At 44.1% G+C, this 18,809-nt stretch overlaps 1 protein-coding gene across 1 annotated transcript in view; it reads left to right on the forward strand.

Moving 5' to 3' along the window:
* Positions 1-18,809, forward strand: part of CD247 (CD247 molecule) — a 197,022-nt gene that overhangs the window by 139,569 nt on the left and 38,644 nt on the right. The window contains exons 4-6 of the mRNA XM_089691942.1: positions 177-245; positions 10,110-10,142; positions 12,121-12,174. Coding sequence (XP_089548068.1) covers positions 177-245; positions 10,110-10,142; positions 12,121-12,174 — 156 coding nt within the window. The remainder of the gene's footprint in view (positions 1-176; positions 246-10,109; positions 10,143-12,120; positions 12,175-18,809) is intronic.

Raw genomic sequence — 18,809 nt, forward strand, 5'->3', positions numbered from 1 at the left:
ATTTTCGTGTACCATTCTATGTATTTTCCTCTGTGTGTGCTCTTCCCACGCGACACCATCATTTGAGCACCGTGTTTGGGCAGAACTTGGAATTCTGGTGGAGTCACTTCAGTTCCCAGATATAGTAGAAATTGATATGAATTAATTTTACATAATTTTCTGTTACTGTTTTTTAGAAAATCAACCAAAACACACGAGATGTTTACAGCAGCAGAGCAGATGCAGAAGCGGGAGCAAGGAGAGGGGTATGTATAGACATGCTTAGTCATTTAATTTATATTTTACATAATTTACATAATGAGTATTATTATAACATAAGGAAAATGCCACACCGAATGTCTATCACTTGCACAGAAAAAGTCCAACACTAATACAGGGGACAATGCCACACAGAATGTCCATCAGAAGTACAGAAGATATTGCCACAGGGATAGTCTATCACCTGTACAGGAGACAATGACTCCCGGGATGTCTATAAACTGTACAATAGACAATGCCACATAGAATGCCCATCAACTGTAGGGGCGTTATTGCCACAAAGAATGTCCGTCACCTGTATAGGAGGCTATACTTTACAGAATGTCCATCACCTGTACAGGAGACTATACCTCACAGAATGTCCATCACCAGTACAATAGACAATGCCACATAGAATGCCCATCAACTGTAGAGGAAATGTTTCCACACCGAATGTCTATCACCTGTATAGGAGGCTATACTTTACAGAATGTCTATCACCAATACAAGAGACAATGCCACATAGAATGTCCATCAGCTGTGGAGGAGATATTGCTACACAAAATGTTCATCACCTGTATAGGAGACTATACCTCGCAGGATGTCCATCGCTAGTACAAAAAACAATGCCACACAGAATGTCCATCACTTTGCCTCGTGGAATGTCCATCACCAGTAAAAGGGACATCGCCACACAGAATATTCATCAACTGTAGAGGAGATGTTGCCGCACAAAATGTCCATCAACTGTACAGGAGACTGTACTTCATGGAATGTCCATCAACTGCACAGGAGACTGTACCTCATGGAATATCCATCAACTGTAGAGTAGACACTGTCACACCGAATGTCCATACTAGTACAGTGTCTTTTACAGTGTCCATCCTGAGTACAGTGGACAGTGCAATGCAGAATGATCATCACTAGTACAGGAGATATTGCCACACAAAATGTCAATCACTAATACAGGAAGCGGTGCTACACAGAATTTCCCTGACTAGTACAGGAGTCGGTACTCAACAGAATGTCCAATGCAAGTACAGGAGATATTGCCATATAAAATGTCCATCTCTAATACAGGAAGCAGTGCCATGCAGAATTTCCATGATTAGTTCAAGAGACAGTGCCCAACAGAATGTCTATTACTAGTACAGGAGATGACATCATACTGAACATCCAACAGTAGAACAGACGGCAATGCCACAAAGAATGTCCATCATTTTTACCAAATAAATGTCACAGTGCTAGAGGTCCCAGTCAAATATTGATCACTGGGCCATCATGCAATTAGGATGGACAAATACACATAAGCATTAGGCATGCCCCCCAAAGTGTTATTAAAAAGGCCTTCTGCAGCCCAAACTAATCTTCCCAGGCATGCCTAAAAAGTGTAATACCGCAGAAATCTCTAAGCACTCTTCCTCCTGACAGTGCTAACCTGAACTGTCCATGGAAATGGGATCTGCTGACCGTGTCGAATATAGAAGCTTACGGTGTGCTTACTGTGAAAAGTACATTTTGCTTGCCAAATCAAGAATGTGGGGGTTGTGCATTAACACAGAGCGTGGTGTTCTTTCACTGTCATTAAATGTCCGGGCTCTTTAATAAACGTCCATTATTTTCAGCAAGGAGCTCTTAGCATGGAATGCAAGCTAAATTAAACTGCCTAACAAAATCCCTCTGACCTATAACATTTTCCGCATCCTTAGGTGGACCCTAACACTGAACCCTAACACTCAACCCTAACACTAAACCCTAGTCTTCTCCTGAATCCTAACACGTAACCCTACCCTGAAAATTAACTTGTAAAGGAAACCTGTCATAAGTAGATTGTAAGCTCCAAAGAGCAGGGCCCTGAGATCCTTGGTCTACACACCTACGCTGCCCATTATGAGCGGATCTCACCATCTCAGCCCTGGGATCCTTGGTCTACACACCTACCCTGCCCATTATGAGGGGATCTCACCATCTCAGCACTGGGATCCTTGATCTACATACCTACTGTGCCCATTATGAGAGGCTCTCACCATCTCTGCACTGAGATCCTTGGTCTACACCACTACTATGCCAATTATGAGTGGCTCTTACTATCTCTGCACACCTGCTGTGCCCATTATGAGTGGCTCCCGCCATCTCTACAATGAGTTCCTTGGTCTGCACACCTGCTGCTCCCACCATCTCTGCTTGCAGTTTTATTCATTTCAATGAAAGGAGAAGCTGTGAACATCCTAGATTGTAAGCTCCCAGGATCAGGGTCCTCCTATCCCTCTTGTATTGAACTGTATTGTTGCTGTATTGTCTCCCGTTATCTTGTAAAGCGCTGAGCAAACTGTTGGCGCCATATAAATCCTGTATAATAATAATAATAAGGGAAAAATGTAATCTACCACTGCTGACCTCTCCTGAAAATGCTAACATGCTTCAGTGTGTGCAGTACATGCTGGGCTTTCTAATAGGAAAGCCCAGTACTGGTCGAGCGTACCTGTAAACTGAAGATCTAAAGGACACTGTATGAGGAGGAGACAGGAAGGTATCACACAGCTGTGATCTGAGATTCTGCTAGGATCAGGCCTGTATTCACAGCAGGATAGAAAACCAACTGTCTGGAACCCTGGAAGCCAGCCACACACTGTGTGAATTTCCTGGGGAATCAGATAAAATTTGTTCAGTGGGTGGTCCTGCCAGCCCCAATGGTTCAACAGAAGTCTATTATTTTCGCCCAATGAGCAGCTGCATCCTATCAGAACTAGCCGCTGTTCAGGTATCATGACAGCCGGTGTGGCCCAGTAGGAGGTTCGTCCATCCAAGCTGAATAATGTAGATGGAGGAATCAGCTGTTTTTTCATTCAGCCTGCAACAAAAAAAAACAACAATCAGGGCTCGTCCACACAGTGCGTTCGAGCTTGCACATTTTCTTGCACGTGGCACGTTTAGAGCAGCCCATTCGTTTTATTGGGTTTCCATACATGCATGAAACATCCAGAAAATTGTGCAGGAATGGTTTTTAAAATTGCCACCACACCAAACCGCAAAGTACTGTGCATTTTGCAGGGCGCAATGGCACCCACATTGGTCAGATGTGTGGGGCTGATAAGATAAGAACAAATGGCACCTGCACGCATCTGCAGAAGGCAGCGTGTTTTGGTGCAGTATCGGAAATCATGTGATTTTTCATGTGAACAAGCCCTCAGTGTATGGCCAGCTTAACCAATTGACCAATAACAGAAATACTGCGGGCCAGCGGCTCTCCTGCGCCAGATCACGTACATACATATGATCTGGCATTTCCATCCTCGCTGGGCTGTCATTCACTACAGCACAAGCCAATCAGCGGGTCTCGGCCAATGATTTATGATGATTGGATGAGCGAATGACAGGAGAGAGCCCTGTGTTGGTAAACAACACAGGGCTCTTTACAGACAATGTACCTGTGTTTTTCTTGCAAAGCAGGGAGTAAAAACCGGCCCAAAAAATCTTTTGATTGCCTCAAAATGGTAACCCCTTCCCAGCCATTAGTACAGTGACAATGTATAGTATCACTGATCACAGTATTAGTGTCACTAGTAATATCAGCATCAGTTAGTGTCAGATTGCCCGAAACACTATTGCAGTACCATTATAAGTTATTAAATATTACCACTGATCACTGTATTAGTGTCATTAGAGATGTCAGTGTCAGTTAGCCAGTTCCCACAAAGTGTCAGTTAGTGTTAGATTGTCTGCTGCACTATCGCAGTCCCACTATAAGTCGCTGATCACCGCCATTACCAGTATAGCATCTATAGCTGCATAAATTCCAATATATATTTTATACTTTGTAGATGCTATAACTTTCATGTAAACCAATAATATACGCTTATTGGGCTTTTTTGTTTACAAAAGATATGTAGCAAAATACAATTTGGCCTAAATTTATGAAGACATTTGCTTTTTTAAATTTTTTTTATTGGATATGTTTTTTTAGCAGAAAGTAAAAAATACTGTTGGTTTTTTTTTTTCCAAAATTTTCAGTCTTTTCTCATTTATATAATACAAAATAAAAAACACAGAGGGGATCAAATACCACCAAAAAAAGCTCTATTTGTGTGAAAAAAGGATATAAATTTAATTTATGTACAGCATTGCATGACCTCACAAGTTAAAGTAGCACAGTGCCGAATAGCAAACATTGCCCAGGTCATGAAGGGGGTAAAACCTTCTGGAGCTGGCTGTACATGGCTTGCATTTTGACTAATTCCAGTGAATTGGCGACCACTTAGCTTGAAAAACTTTGATTGAGAAGTCAGGTGGGAAAAAAAGTCAGCTGAACAGTGACTACAGCCAATCAGGGTATCCTGACAATCGCGGGTTATGCCGCAGGGATACATAAGCCGGCAGTGGAAGATTATTATTATTATTATACAGGATTTATATAGTGCCAACAGCGCTTTACAAAATGAAGATAGACATTACAGTTACAATACAATTTGGTAGAAGAGGAAACAGAGGGCCCGGCTCGCTAGAGCTTACAATCTAGGAGGAAGGGCTGAGTGATACAAAGGTAATAGCTGTGGGAGAGGAGCTGATGGAGGAAATAAATGGCAGTTTACTAGGTAGAAGCAGGATAGACTTCTTTAAAGAGAAAGGTTTTCAGGGTTCATCTAAAGGCGGATAGATTAGGAGACAGCCGGACAGATTGGGGTAGGGAGTTCCACAGGATGGTAGAAGCTTGGGAGAAGTCCTGGAGGCGAGCATGGGAGGAGTTGACACGGGAACTAGAGAGCAGAAGGTCTTCGGAGGATCGAAGAGAGCGGTTTGGTTGATATTTTGAGAACAGGTTGGTGATGTAGCTGTGGGGCAGAGTTGTGGATGGCTTTGCAAGTTGTTGTTAGTGTTTTGAATTTTATTCATTGGGCGAGTGGAGGCCAGTGGAGGGATTTGCAGAGAGGGGTGGAGGACACTGAGTGGAGGCCAGTGGAGGGATTGGCAGAGAGGGGTGGAGGACACTGAGTGGAAGCCAGTGGAGGGATTGGCAGAGAGGGGTGGAGGACACTGAGTGAAGGCCAGTGGAGGGATTGGCAGAGAGGGGTGGAGGACACTGAGTGGAGGTCAGTGGAGGGATTGGTAGAGAGGGGTGGAGGACACTGAGTGGAGGTCAGCGGAGGGATTGGCAGAGAGAGGTGGAGGACACTGAGTGGAGGTCAGCGGAGGGATTGGCAGAGAGGGGTGGAGGACACTGAGTGGAGGTCAGGGGAGGGATTGGCAGAGAGGGGTGGAGGACACTGAGTGGAGGTCAGCGGAGGGATTGGCAGAGAGGGGTGGAGGAGACTGAGTGGTTGGTAAGGTGGATGAGCCTGGCAGCAGCATTCATTCAGGGGGGATAGCCTATGTAAAGGTATGCCAATGAGGTTGTTTAATGGTCTAATTCTAAATACAAAAATAAAAAATAAAAATCTTTTTCCCTCTAAACATAATAGATAAAGGGAATGTGTTCTGTTTCCTCCAATATTTTCTTTATCTCTTAAAGGAGTTCCTTTCCCTTACGCTTGAACTCTTTGCTCTGAAATCTCAGCCCCAGAAAGCACTGACGCAGTCTATTTATATGGCACTGTGACAAATCCCAGACACATCAGAATGGCAGGCAAAGGCAGGTCAGCAGCGGTCAAAAGCATCCGGAAATTGTGCCATTGTGCAGAGGTTGTACATGCGACCGGAGAGATGAGTTTAATTGGCCGGCATTTGCTGCATCCAGATGAAAAGATAGTGAGTAGGACGGCGAGGGAGCAGCAGTAACCCCGGGGGAGATTGCTATCAGCTTCCACCATGCACCAGCTCTGCTCTTGTGATGTCTGTCGCTCCCACCTCTGCCTACGGGAGCCCAAGGTACAGCCCGGCGTTCCGGCTACGGCACATCACACGGCCGCGGCCACAGAGGAAAACAAACAACAAAAAAGCCTCCGAGCGCTTTGAAGAGCAACTAGGCATCTCTTTGTGCTTTGCGGAAAATGCGTCATGAATTGGCAGCTATTTCACACATTATTCCCGACAGCCGGGGCCCACGACGGGTCCGAAATACAAATATGCCGGCATAGAGTTTCATACCTTCTTCTGGTGCCGTTTATAGATCAGCTAGAGGCAGCAATAACTACAAATATTCAGAATACAAGTTTACTTAACCACTCGCCCTCCAAAGGATTTACCACCCCCCCCCCTTCCTGACTAGACCATCATCGTCCAATAATGTGCAAGCAAAAATTCTGTTTGATTTTTTTTTTCTTGCATGTGATTGGGTATTCTTTGCAAAGTGAAACTTTACTTCATTTACTAAGCTCTGGAGCAAAGTGCACAGTCTATTTGCCTTTAGCCACTTGGCCTCCAGAGGATTTACCCCCCTTCCTGACCAGGCCATTTTTTTCGTTACGGCACTGCGTTACTTTAACCCCCCTGGCGGTATTCCTGAGTGTTGCTCGGGGTAAAGTTTCAGCACCACAAGCGGTAACCCCGAGCTACACTGCAGCGTTGCTCCGGGATCTCTTCTTCTCTTACCTTGTCCTGCGCTCCCGCGATGTCCCCCCTGCAGTGTCCCCGGCAATGTCCTCCGGCCGATGCCGGCATCCATCTTCTGGGTTCCGTTCCCTGCGACGTCGGGACGTACGGGGACGGAACGGCGGGAAATTAAAAAATGTAAAACAGTGACATTCACTAAATACACTAAAATCACATAGTATAACATTCCTGTATCAAACCATTTCACATACATTTTGTCCCGAGTGCTTTGTCCGGCGCCCTGCCTGCATTTTTACTGTTCTTTCTGTCTGGAAACTGAGAAACGTCCATGGCGTCCAAAAAGCGTCCCTTTAGGTCAAAAGCGGTTTTAGACCGGCTAGAGAACAGCGATAGTAAATCAGAACCACTTGCAGAATTGAGTGATAATGATTCGTGGGGGAAATTCCTCATCAGACACTGAAAACGATTCTGCGACTTTGCTCAGTGATGTGCGAACTTGGCGCTCTATTTCAAATTTCAGTGTATTTGGTTTGATTATATTATTGAATTACATTTATTATTATATTATTTTTTATGATTATTTATTAAATTATAATTTATGATTTTGTGCTTCAAGTTCAAAGGGTTAACTGTGTGCTGGAAGTTTTTTACTAGGGGGAGGTGTCTGTGTGTTTCACTGTAAGCACACTGCTTTGGATGGCTGTGCACAGTACAGCCATCCAAAGCAGTGTGCTTACAGTGAAACACACAGACACCTCCCCCTAGTAAAAAACTTGTTGACGGAGGAGAATTGTTAGGAAACAAAACAGTTCACCTCCCCGTCAGAGATCGTCAGAAATCACCGGGCGCCGGCGAAAAATAATCACCGGCCGGTACCCGAAGATTGGCAGCTGTGGCGCGTGCGCGCTCCCTACCCGGATATATATACAGTACGTGATTTTGCGCACCCGTGCTGCCCTGTAGCAGCATTTCTGCTCTAGGGCGGTGTGGAAGCGGTTAAAGTATATCTAAAGTCAAAATGCGTGTTTTAGATTTTGGAGAAATTTTGGAGTAAAGAAGGATTTGAAACCCGTGTCAGGTTTTTTTTCTTCATTCGAGAAAAGAGCCAACACACCAACAAAAAGTTATGCACCTCAAAAAAAAAGATGGACCAACAAAAAGATGAACCTCAAATAGTCCAAATGTATTGAGGTTCCATTATAAAGTGCATCAAATTAAAGGGCAAAAAAGTGCAAAAATGTCCACTTTGGGTCCTTGCCCTTATTCAAGGTGATAAACATTTGTTTTTGTTTCTTTATATTGCATTACATTATATAGCACACTTTACGCAGTGCTTCACATCTGTTGTACATTCGTATAAGTCCCTGCCCCAAAGGAGCTTACAATCTTAGGTCCCTAAATTACATTCATACATACACATATTATGGCCAATTTAGACAGGAGCCAATTACTCTACCAGCATGTGTGGGAGGAAACTGGAGTACCTGGAGAAAACCCACACAGGCACAGGGAGAACATGCAAACTCAATGCAGATTCGAACCAACTGGTGTTGCCAGGCAGAAGTCCTAACCACTAAGCCACTGTGCTATCCTAATACACGATAAGCACTTGTAGAGTAAGTAACACACAGAGTGCAGAGGTTAGAAATAAGTAACTCTCAGAGTGCAGGGGTCAGAAGCAGGTAACCCTTAGAGTGCAGGGGTCAGGCTTAACACAATGAGTGCAGGGGTCAGGCTTAACACAATGAGTGCAGGGGTCAGGCTTAACACAATGAGTGCAGGGGTCAGGCTTAACACAACGAGTGCAGGAGTCAGGCTTAACACAACGAGTGCAGGAGTCAGGCTTAACACAACGAGTGCAGGGGTCAGGCTTAACACAACGAGTGCAGGGGTCAGGCTTAACACAACGAGTGCAGGGGTCAGGCTTAACACAATGAGTGCAGGGGTCAGAAGTAAGTAATGCACAAATTGCAGGGATCTGGAATAAGTAACACAAAGTGCAAAGGTCAGAAGTACAGTGAAGGAAATAAGTATTTGATCCCCTGCTGATTTTGATTGTTTGCCCACTCACAAAGAAATGATCGGTCTAAAAATCGAATGTTCGATGTATTGTAACACTGAGAGACAGAATAGCACCAACAAATTCAAAAGAAATGCTTGTCTAACAAATGATGCACTGATTAGCATGTTCATGAGGGAAATAAGTATCTGATCCCCTTCACAAAACATGATTTAGTACTTGGTGGCAAATCCCTTGTTGGCAATCACAGAGGTCAGACGTTTCCTGTAGTTGGCCACCAGGTTTGCACACATCTCAGGAGGGATTTTGGCCCACTCCTCTTGGCAGTTCCTCTCCAAATCATTAAGGTTTGGTGGCTGACATTTGGCAACTCGAAATTTCAGCTCCCTCCACAGATTTTCAATCAGATTACAGTCTGGAGACTGGCTAGGCCACTCCAGGATATTAATGTGCTTCTTCTTGAGCCACTCCTTAAATTAGGAATCTTCTCAGTTTGCCTCAGTTCTGTTTTGATTTGAGTTTTCCATGATCTCATACAGCCAGATTTAGTGGGGCTTTCCGATGGGCATTTGGTTTCAGTATACTCTCTTGTCATTCAGCCTGAATGATGCTCTCATTTATCCGCTAAGAAACAAAACCTAAAGCTTTTGATGCCTGCAAAGATGGGGCACATCAGGGTTTGGATAATTTATTTCCTTGCGTTTTGGACCTTCTTAAAGCAATTTGGTTGGTTTCAGAGAACAACATATCCACAATGTGTGCAGAGAGACTCAAGTGGTTGGAGCTGGGAATCCCAGTGATATCAAATCACATGTTAAGGTGTGCTCAGGAGATGAGTTTAGCAGGGAAAAGAAGATTTTACACAACGCATGGCTTATAGAGCTCCAATAAAATCAGAGCGAAAAAAACCAAATACACCATACAAGTTTTTCTACCATTTGCATATTCATTTTAACGATTCGTTCTTGTCTGGAGTATACGTTGAAAGGAAATACCCAACCAAGGTTAGCAGCCTAGACTGAAATAGAGATGTTTGAGAAGAACACGGGTCTGGAGGCGACTTATCTAGAATCCAGTATTTCTTATAGCGCTCTCTGAAGTCAATAGAAACATGAAAAGCCAACCTTTGTTGTGGAAACCATAGCTTGGCAATTGCCCAGCAAGCTCTCTGGGCATTGGGTCACAAGATCCCTGAGCTTCACAGATCAGTGTGTCTCATTCTCAAGTTCAGTAGAGGTTACATTACCAGCTGCTTAGGCATTTGATCATGCAACTGGCTTAATTGACTATAGGCATGTAGTTCAGAATAAAATTTTGCAAACATTGAGGTGAACACGTGTGTAACTATCTCTCTTCTCTTCCACAGAAGCACAGGTCTCCAGATAATTCTGTCTACCAGGTAAGTGTTATCTTCACAGACCATGGTGCAGGTCAGTGACGGTCATGGTGGGCAGGGAGCCATCTTTGCATAACTCTGTTACATACAGTGGTTACTCTGTGTAATAATTGTTGGAAACCCATGTGTTATTGATGTCACTGCTAGTTAATTGAACAGTGAATATTGGTTTGGCAATATGTAATGTGACAGGCTAGCCAAACACTTCTGTTGCTTGTATTTAGATTTGAAGAATCCTGTGAAGTTTTGTGGCCTGCACAGCCATTCTCAACGAAGGGTCCTCCAGAGGTTTCTAGGGGTTCCTTGAGCTGAGGCTGTTTGACCTCCTATTTGATGTTTTCTTCATAGTTCCAGTGCTCAGGCCACTTGGCAGAGTGATCCTTTTAGCTATCTGTAAGGTTAGCATTCAGATCAACACTGTAAGGGGTAAATTCTTCCCACTGACCTCCAATGTAAGGAGCATTCTTCCCAGTGATTAACCATGTAAGTGTCCTTTTTGCCACTGATCACCAATGTAAGGAGCATTCTTCCAAGTGATCACCAATGTAAGGAATGTTCTTCCCACTGACCTTCAATGTAAGGAACGTTCTTCCCACTGACCTTCAATGTAAGGAGCGTTCTTCCCACTGACCTTCAATGTAAGGAGCGTTCTTCCCACTGATCACTAATGTAAGGAACATTCTTCCCACTGATCACCAATATAAGGAGCATTCTTCCCACTGACCACCAATATAAGGAGCATTCTTCCCACTGATCACCAATGTAAGGTGCATTATTCCCACTGACCTCAAATTTAAGGAGCATTCTTCCCAGTGATTATCCATGTAAGTGTCCTTTTTGCCACTGATCACCAATGTAAGGAGCATTCTTCCAAGTGATCACCAATGTAAGGAATGTTCTTCCCACTGACCTTCAATGTAAGGAGCGTTCTTCCCACTGACCTTCAATGTAAGGAGCGTTCTTTCCACTGATCACCAATGTAAGGAGCATTCTTCCCACTGACCACCAATATAAGGAGCATTCTTCCCACTGATCCCCAATGTAAGGAGCATTCTTCTCACTGATCACCAAAGTAAGGAGCATTATTCCCAATGATCTCCAATGTAAGGAGCATTCTTCTCACTGATCACCAATGTAAAAAACGTTCTTCCCACTGACCTTCAATGTAATGAGCATTCTTCCCACTTACCACCAATATAAGGAGCATTCTTCCCACTGATCACCAATGTAAGGAGCATTCTTCCCACTGATCACCAATGTAAGGAGCAATCTTCCCACTAATCATCAATGTAAAGAGTATTCTTCCAAGTGACCACCAATGTAAGGAACATTCTTCCCATTGACCATCAATTTAAAGGTCCTTATTCCCACTGGCCACCATTGTTAAAGGTAATATTCCCAGTAACCATCAATGTAATGGCCCTTCTTCCTACTGATCTTCAATGTAAGGAGTATTCTTCCCAGTGACCATCAATGTAATGGTCCTTCTTCCCACTGACCACCAATGTAAGATGTTTTTTTTTCCCACCATCAATGAAAGGAGAATTCTTCCCGGTGACCACCAATATAAGGGGAATTCTTCTCAGTGTCCACCAATGAGTTGTGAAATTGTCCACAAATAAAAGTGGTTTCCTGAGACCTAAAATTATTTCAAGGATTCCTCTGGGCTAAAAACCTTTAAAGGCTAGCCATTAAATTCAAGGCAGTTCTGTCCAACTCTAAATCCTCTGCTATCCATTATTAAGAAAACCTAATTATCATTCATCAGTTATACACCACAAGGACCGATTAATTGTCTTACAAAATTCCAGTTATGACACAAAAAGCTGTCTACGACAAAGAAATCATCAATACCTACTAAATTTTGTTACAGTGTCCTTAGAAAGAGAATGAAAGAAACAGAATCTAAATCTATGTATGTGCCGAACCAGTCGGTGTCTGGATAACTGTACTGAATGGTTTTGTGTTGGCATTTTTCCAGGGTCTTGAGAAGGAAAAGCTGAGTGAGCCATACAATGAGATTGGAATGAAGCAGGTAAGATTTGAATTTTTTTTAATGCCCCAGTTACCATCAGTTTAAATCAACTATGGTGCATCAAAACAAAAGGTGCTAAAAGTCTTACAGTTCATTTTCCTAGGAAAGCAGCCACAACTTTAGAGTAGAGAAGCCTGTCCTCGGGCAGCATACTACAGAAAAGGAACCTTGCTCTCTGTGTGGAAGCAGTTGTCTCTATGCTGAGGTCGGACTCATCTGGGAGCGTACCTTTGCAGAGAGACTTTGGACACCTTTTATGTTGATACACAAGAAATGTATTTAGATGATAAAAGCTAAATTTTCAATTGGCGTTAACATTTTTTTTAAAAATAGGGTGACACACAGCATCTGGCGCACTCACAGCCATCAAAATTATTCTGTATTAGGTAGAAAGCTGCCAGGTTTACACATAAGGACTTTTTAATCAAAATAAACAGTAGGGAAAATTTAAAAAAAATATATTAAGCCCTCATTCACATAGGTGCAGCTATCCATACACCAGTGTGAAGGGCCGTCTTTGCCCGTGCAAGATGCCATGGCTGGGACAAGGGGTGGGCAGGAGGGGAGGCTGCCCTTGGCGCTGTAGAATCATATGAGATGGGGGTGCACCGTAAGAAGATTGGGGGAGAGGAGATTAGTATTGGGAGGGGGAATTGGAAGGGTGACAGAGGTAAGAATGTTTCTAGGAGGGGAAATTTAAGGGGTGGGGGGTGCTAGAAGTGGTGATATGGGGAGATTTGTGTTGGGAGGGGAGGGGGAGGATTTGTGCTAGGAGGGAGTATTTGGGGGGTTTGTGCTAGAAGAGGTGATATAGTAGAGAGGGGAGGGGATTTGTGCTAGGAGGGGAAATTTTTTTGGGGGGGATTTGTGCGAGGACGGGAATTTTTTTTTTGTGTGGGGGGGGGGGAATTGTGCTAATAGAGATGATCTGGGGGGGTGCTAGAAGGGTAAATGGTGTGAAGGATTCGTACTATGAATGGGGGGATTGGGATTTGTGCTGGGAGGGTGTATTTTGAGATGATAGGATTTGTGTTTGGAAGGGAACTTTGAGAGGTAGAGGATTTGTGCTAGGAGGCAATGATTTTTTGGGGGGATTTGTGCGAGGAGGGGAATTTTTTTTTTAGTGTGGGGGGGGGGGGGATTGTGCTAATAGAGATGATCGGGGGGGGGGTGCTAGAAGGGTAAATGGTGTGAAGGATTTGTACTATGAACGGGGGATTGGGGGGTGGGATTTGTGCTGGAGGGTGTATATTCAGATGAGGATAGGATTTGTGCTTGGAAGAGAAGTAGAGGATTTGTGCTAGGAGGCGATGATTTTTTGGGGGGATTTGTGCTAGGGGGATTTGGGGAGAGAGGGGATTTGAGCTCGGAGGGGAGGAAGGGGAGGCAAAGATTTGTGATGGGAGGGGGGATTTCAGCAGTAGGGGGCAATGTAGTACGAGGAGGGGGTAAAAATGATGCTTAGAGGGTAAGCATGCAGATTTGTACTCAATTTGTTTTTTTTTGGGGGGGGGATTTGCTAACACATAATGCTCATACATCTTGGGGGGGCAAAGGTTGGCATGTTTGCCCTGGGCTTTAGATGACTTTGTTCCAGCACTGTGCATAGGTGTTCCGTGCAGTCCCATTCACGTCTATTAGGATGCAGCAGCTGCATGGGGCAGAGCCCCGGGTCCCAATTTTACAGCCATGTGGATGTGTGTCCCTGAATGCAGACAGTGATAGGCGTCCACTCAGATGTCAAATTGGGACAGTTGCCCGTGCAGCTCAATAGACATGAAAGGACTACCTGCAACACCTGTGCATCCGGTTTGGGCAAAACCGGGTCGTTACGCCTGTGTGCATGAGGTCTTAGTAGCACGGTCACAGCCACTAATTGCATCTTTTGCCTAATATATCTCAACTACGTTGTGCTTCATAAATAGAGGCTAATTTAAGCATCGCTTCTCCGATTTGTCATCTTACATGAGCCTTGCAGTATGTGATGTAGAACAGCAGGTGGCACACTGGAGACGGAATAGACACACCGAGGTTGTGCCGGTACTGGAAAGCAGAAGAGTCCCATTTAGTAAAGCCATGTGTTCACAAATCTCCTTCCATCACATTATTTATTTATTTATTTATTTCAGGTACTTACAGTTGTGTCCAAAATTATTCAACCCCCAATGCTGTAAAGGGGTTTAGGGACTATAGTGTACATTTGGAATTGTATTCAGAATCAAATCCTACAAGGACGTTGTAACTACCCAAATGCAACTAAAATGACATCAATTGTTTATGTAATACAGTAGTAAATGGTTCTTATGTGGTTTCTTCATTGCCACAATTATTCAACCCCTTAAAGACTACCACTCTGAAGAACAGAGGTTCATACAGGTGCTTTCCATCAGGTATTGAAAACACCTGTGGATGTCACCGAGCAGCAATCAAGCATAATAAGCACCAATTAGGCAGCTTTAAAATGACTGTGATACTCAGCTCCTTCTAGACATTTACTGGTGTGGTTACAAACATGGTGAAGGCAAGAGAATGGTCCAGGAAGACAAGAGAAGAGGTGATTTCTCTTCACAGGAAGGGCAATGGCTATAAGAAGATTGCAAAGATGTTAAACATACCAAGAGACACCTTAGGAAGCATCATTCGCAAATTCAAGGCAAAGGGCACTGTTGAAACGCTACCTGGTCGTGGCAGAAAGAAGATGCTGACTTCGACTGCTGTGCGCTACCTGAAGCGTAGAGTGGAGAGAAGTCCCCGTGTGACTGCTGAGGAACTGAGAAAAGATTTGTCAGATGTGGGTACAGAAGTTTCAGCCCAGACAATAAGACGCACACTGCGTAATGAAGGCCTCCGTGCCAGAACTCCCAGGCGTACCCCCTTGCTGTCTCCAAAGAATAAGAAGAGTCGACTGCAGTATGCCAAAAGCCATGTGGACAAACCACAAAAGTTGTGGGATAGTGTTCTGTGGACTGATGAAACAAAATTAGAACTGTTTGGGCCCATGGATCAACGCTATGTTTGGAGGAGGAAGAACAAGGCCTATGATGAAAAGAACACCTTGCCTACTGTGAAGCATGGTGGAGGGTCAATCATGCTTTGGGGCTGTTTTGCTTCTGCAGGTACAGGGAAGCTTCAGCGTGTGCAAGGTACCATGAATTCTCTTCAGTACCAGGAGATATTGGATGGAAACGTGATGCAGTCCGTCACACACCTGAGGCTTGGGAGACGTTGGACCTTTCAACAGGACAATGATCCCAAGCATACCTCCAAGTCCACTAGAGCATGGTTGCAGAGGAAAGGCTGGAACATTTTGGAGTGGCCATCGCAGTCACCAGACTTAAATCCGATTGAGAACCTCTGGTGGGACTTAAAGAAAGCAGTTGCAGTGCGCAAGCCTAAGAATGTGACTGAACTGGAGGCCTTTGCCCATGAAGAATGGGCGAAGATACCCGTAGATCGCTGCAAGACACTTGTGTCAAGCTATGCTTCACGTTTAAAAGCTGTTATAACTGTAAAAGGATGCTGTACTAAGTACTAAGATTGAATGTCACTTGGGGGTTGAATAAAACTGATAATGCTGTGAGCACAGAAAAGACATTTGTGGTTATTTCATTATAACTGTTATGTTATATTTGTCTGACCTACAAGTGCCTCTTTAATGTAAATGTAAGCAAGATGACTGAATGATCAAAAGCAATGTCAAACTGGCCAAAACACTCAATTTCAGTGGGGGTTGAATAATTTTGGACACAACTGTATATAGCGCCGTCAGTTTACGCAGCACTTTACATATATATTGTACATTCACATCAGTCCCTAACCCTCAAGGGGCGTACAATCTAAGGTCCCTCTCATTCATATACAAGGGCCAATTTAGAAAGGATCCAATTCACCTACCAGCATGTCTTTGGAGTGTGGGAGGAAACCGGAGTACCCAGAGGAAACCCACGCAGGGACAGGGAGAACATGCAAACTCCAGGCAGGTGGTGACGTGGTTGGGATTTGAACCAACGACCCAAGTACTGCCAAGCGGAAGTGCTAACCATTTAGCCACTGTGCTGCCCCATTACCCAAAAATACGATTATTCCTATACTGCTGCATTGAGGTCGCAAGCCCATAGAAGCCATTGTTTCCATATACTGCACTGATGATGGGCAAAAAGTCTGAAACAGCTGAACAGCAATAATTGGCGCATAAAGCAAAGATCTGCATGGCTTGGTCCAACTGTCCCGAAAGGCGGAATAATCATCTTATGTTCGGGATGTGTGATGGAATGAGATATATGAATAGCTTGGGGTTTAATGTACTTCCTTACTCTGCATACAGGAATTCCAGTAGAAATTCATTTTTTGCTGAGCGAATGGTAAAATGAAATGTAATTGGCTGGTAACCACTACTACACTTTGTACATCGTCACTGTTTTGTGCAAAGTAAGAAATATAAATATATATGATTTCCAGGAAATTGTTTTTGCGGTCGGTAGAATTTCTCCAAAACAGGAACAGGTTTATTTATTATTCCAGGTACTTATATAGCGCCGTCAATTTATGCAGCTCTTTACATATATATTGTACATTCACATCAGTCCCTAACCCTCAAGGGGCGTACAATCTAAGATCCCTAACCCTCAAGGGGTGTACAATCTAAGGTCCCTAACTCACATTCATACATACACATACTAGGGACAATTTAGACAGGAGCCAATTCACCTACCAGCATGTCTTTGGAGTGTGGGAGGAAACCGGAGTACCCGGAGGAAACCCATGCAGTCACAGGGAGAACATGCAAACTCCAGGCAGGAGGTGCCGTGGTTAGGATTTGAACCAACAACCCTAGTACTGCGAGGTGGAAGTGCTAACCATTTAGTCACTGTGCTGCCCAGGTTGAGCAATTTAGGTAGAATTTACTTACAAATAAAAAAAAAGGCCCTTTGTTTTCCTTTTTTGTAAATGCGTTTTTTGGTGTATTTGAGGAAGTTTAAATCATTTAACACTCCTGCAAGGTAGACGTGCTAGACACTAAGCACAGCGGCTAGCACTTCTGCCTTGCATCATTGTTACACAGTTACATAGTTAGTCTGGCTGAAAAAAGACAAAAGTCCATCCAGTTCAACCATAGAAAAAAAAAAAAGTTATAATCCTATATCCACAGTTAATCCAGAGGAAGGCAAAAAAAAAACCCAGCAAAGCACGATCCAATTTGCTCCTGCAGGGGAAAAAAAATCCTTCTTGATCCCCCGAGAGGCAATCGGATATTCCCTGGATCAACTTTACCTATAAATGTTATATCCAGTTATATTCTGTGTATCTAAGAAAGAATCCAGGACTTTTTTGCAGCAATCCACTGAGCCTGCCATCATTGGGATCAGCAGGGGGGGATTGACCATTTGGAAACTCGGGCACTGCCCGAGGGCCAAGGGTCAGTAGGGGGCCCCATGAGATGCCCCTGGTACCTTTTTCATAGGCTTTTTTGAGTTTGGGCAAGGACACAGGGGCCCCATGATCCCCTATTGCCCGGGGGCCCCATGAGTTGTCAATCCGCCCCTGGTCATCAGTTCCAATTTGAACCACACTACCCTACATTAAAGTGGAAGTAAAGGCAAAATAAAAACCTTAACGTTAACAAAAATACTCCAAACCCCATTCTAAGCTTCATCTATTTAACCATTAGTCCTCATGCACACGGGACGTTTTTACAGCGGCTGTTTTTGGCTTTTGGTGTTTTTTTTATACAGCCAGTAAACCCCCCAGCATGTTATCCTATGTGTTCATGCACACCTAGACTGCAATCAGCGTTTTTTGGCTGGAAACCCCCCCCCAGAACTAGTGAGTTTCTAGAGGAGTTTTTTTAGCTGTAAAAACGCTCTAATGCTGAAAAACGCAGTAAACTGGTGTTTTTGTATGAGTTTTTTTTTAGCAAAAAAATTTTTTTGGTAGCTAAAAAAAAAAAAAAAAATGATAAAAAATGCAGATAAACGCTAATACAAAAACACTAAAAACCGCAGAAAAAATCACTTTTAACGTGGCTTTACACAGCTAACGTTACCAGCGTTATTAAAGCGCCCCGTGTGCATGGAGCTAAAGAAAAAAAAATTGCTATACTTACCTGTTTTGAAGCCGTACAAAAAATGGCCACTGGCCTTCGCAGCAAGGAGCACATGGAAGGGCGATGCAGGTCAAACAAAAGAGAAAAATTCCCAGCTCAGCTTGCCAGCCAGCCTGCGAACAAACCGAAACTGAAGCCGCTCTGGACCGGTCCCAGACTGAGCTGTCAGTGCCGGCTTCTGTGTGTAGGAGAGGCAGCTGACGATGGAATCCCCATAGTAAGTCTATGGGTGATGTCACTTCCTAGTCTTTGTCGGTTTTCTCCTGCACACAGCAGCTGCTGCTGGAGACCGGACCAGAGCAGCTTCAGAATAGGTAAGTATAGTGATCTCTTCTGTACAGGGTTGAATACATTAGGCTTAGATCAGGGGTGGGAGCAGGGGCGGACTGACCATTTGGAAACTCGGGCACTGCCCGAGGGCCTGGGGTCAGTAGGGGGCCCCATGAGATGCCCCTGGTTCCTTTTTCATAGGCTTTTTTGAGTTTGGGCAAGGACACAGGGGCCCCATGATCCCCTATTGCCCGGGGGCCCC

This window comes from Staurois parvus, unplaced genomic scaffold (genome assembly GCF_062004578.1).
Source record: "Staurois parvus isolate SC_StPar_1 unplaced genomic scaffold, SC_StPar_1.0 ptg000574l, whole genome shotgun sequence".
Taxonomy (NCBI): Eukaryota; Metazoa; Chordata; class Amphibia; order Anura; family Ranidae; genus Staurois; species Staurois parvus.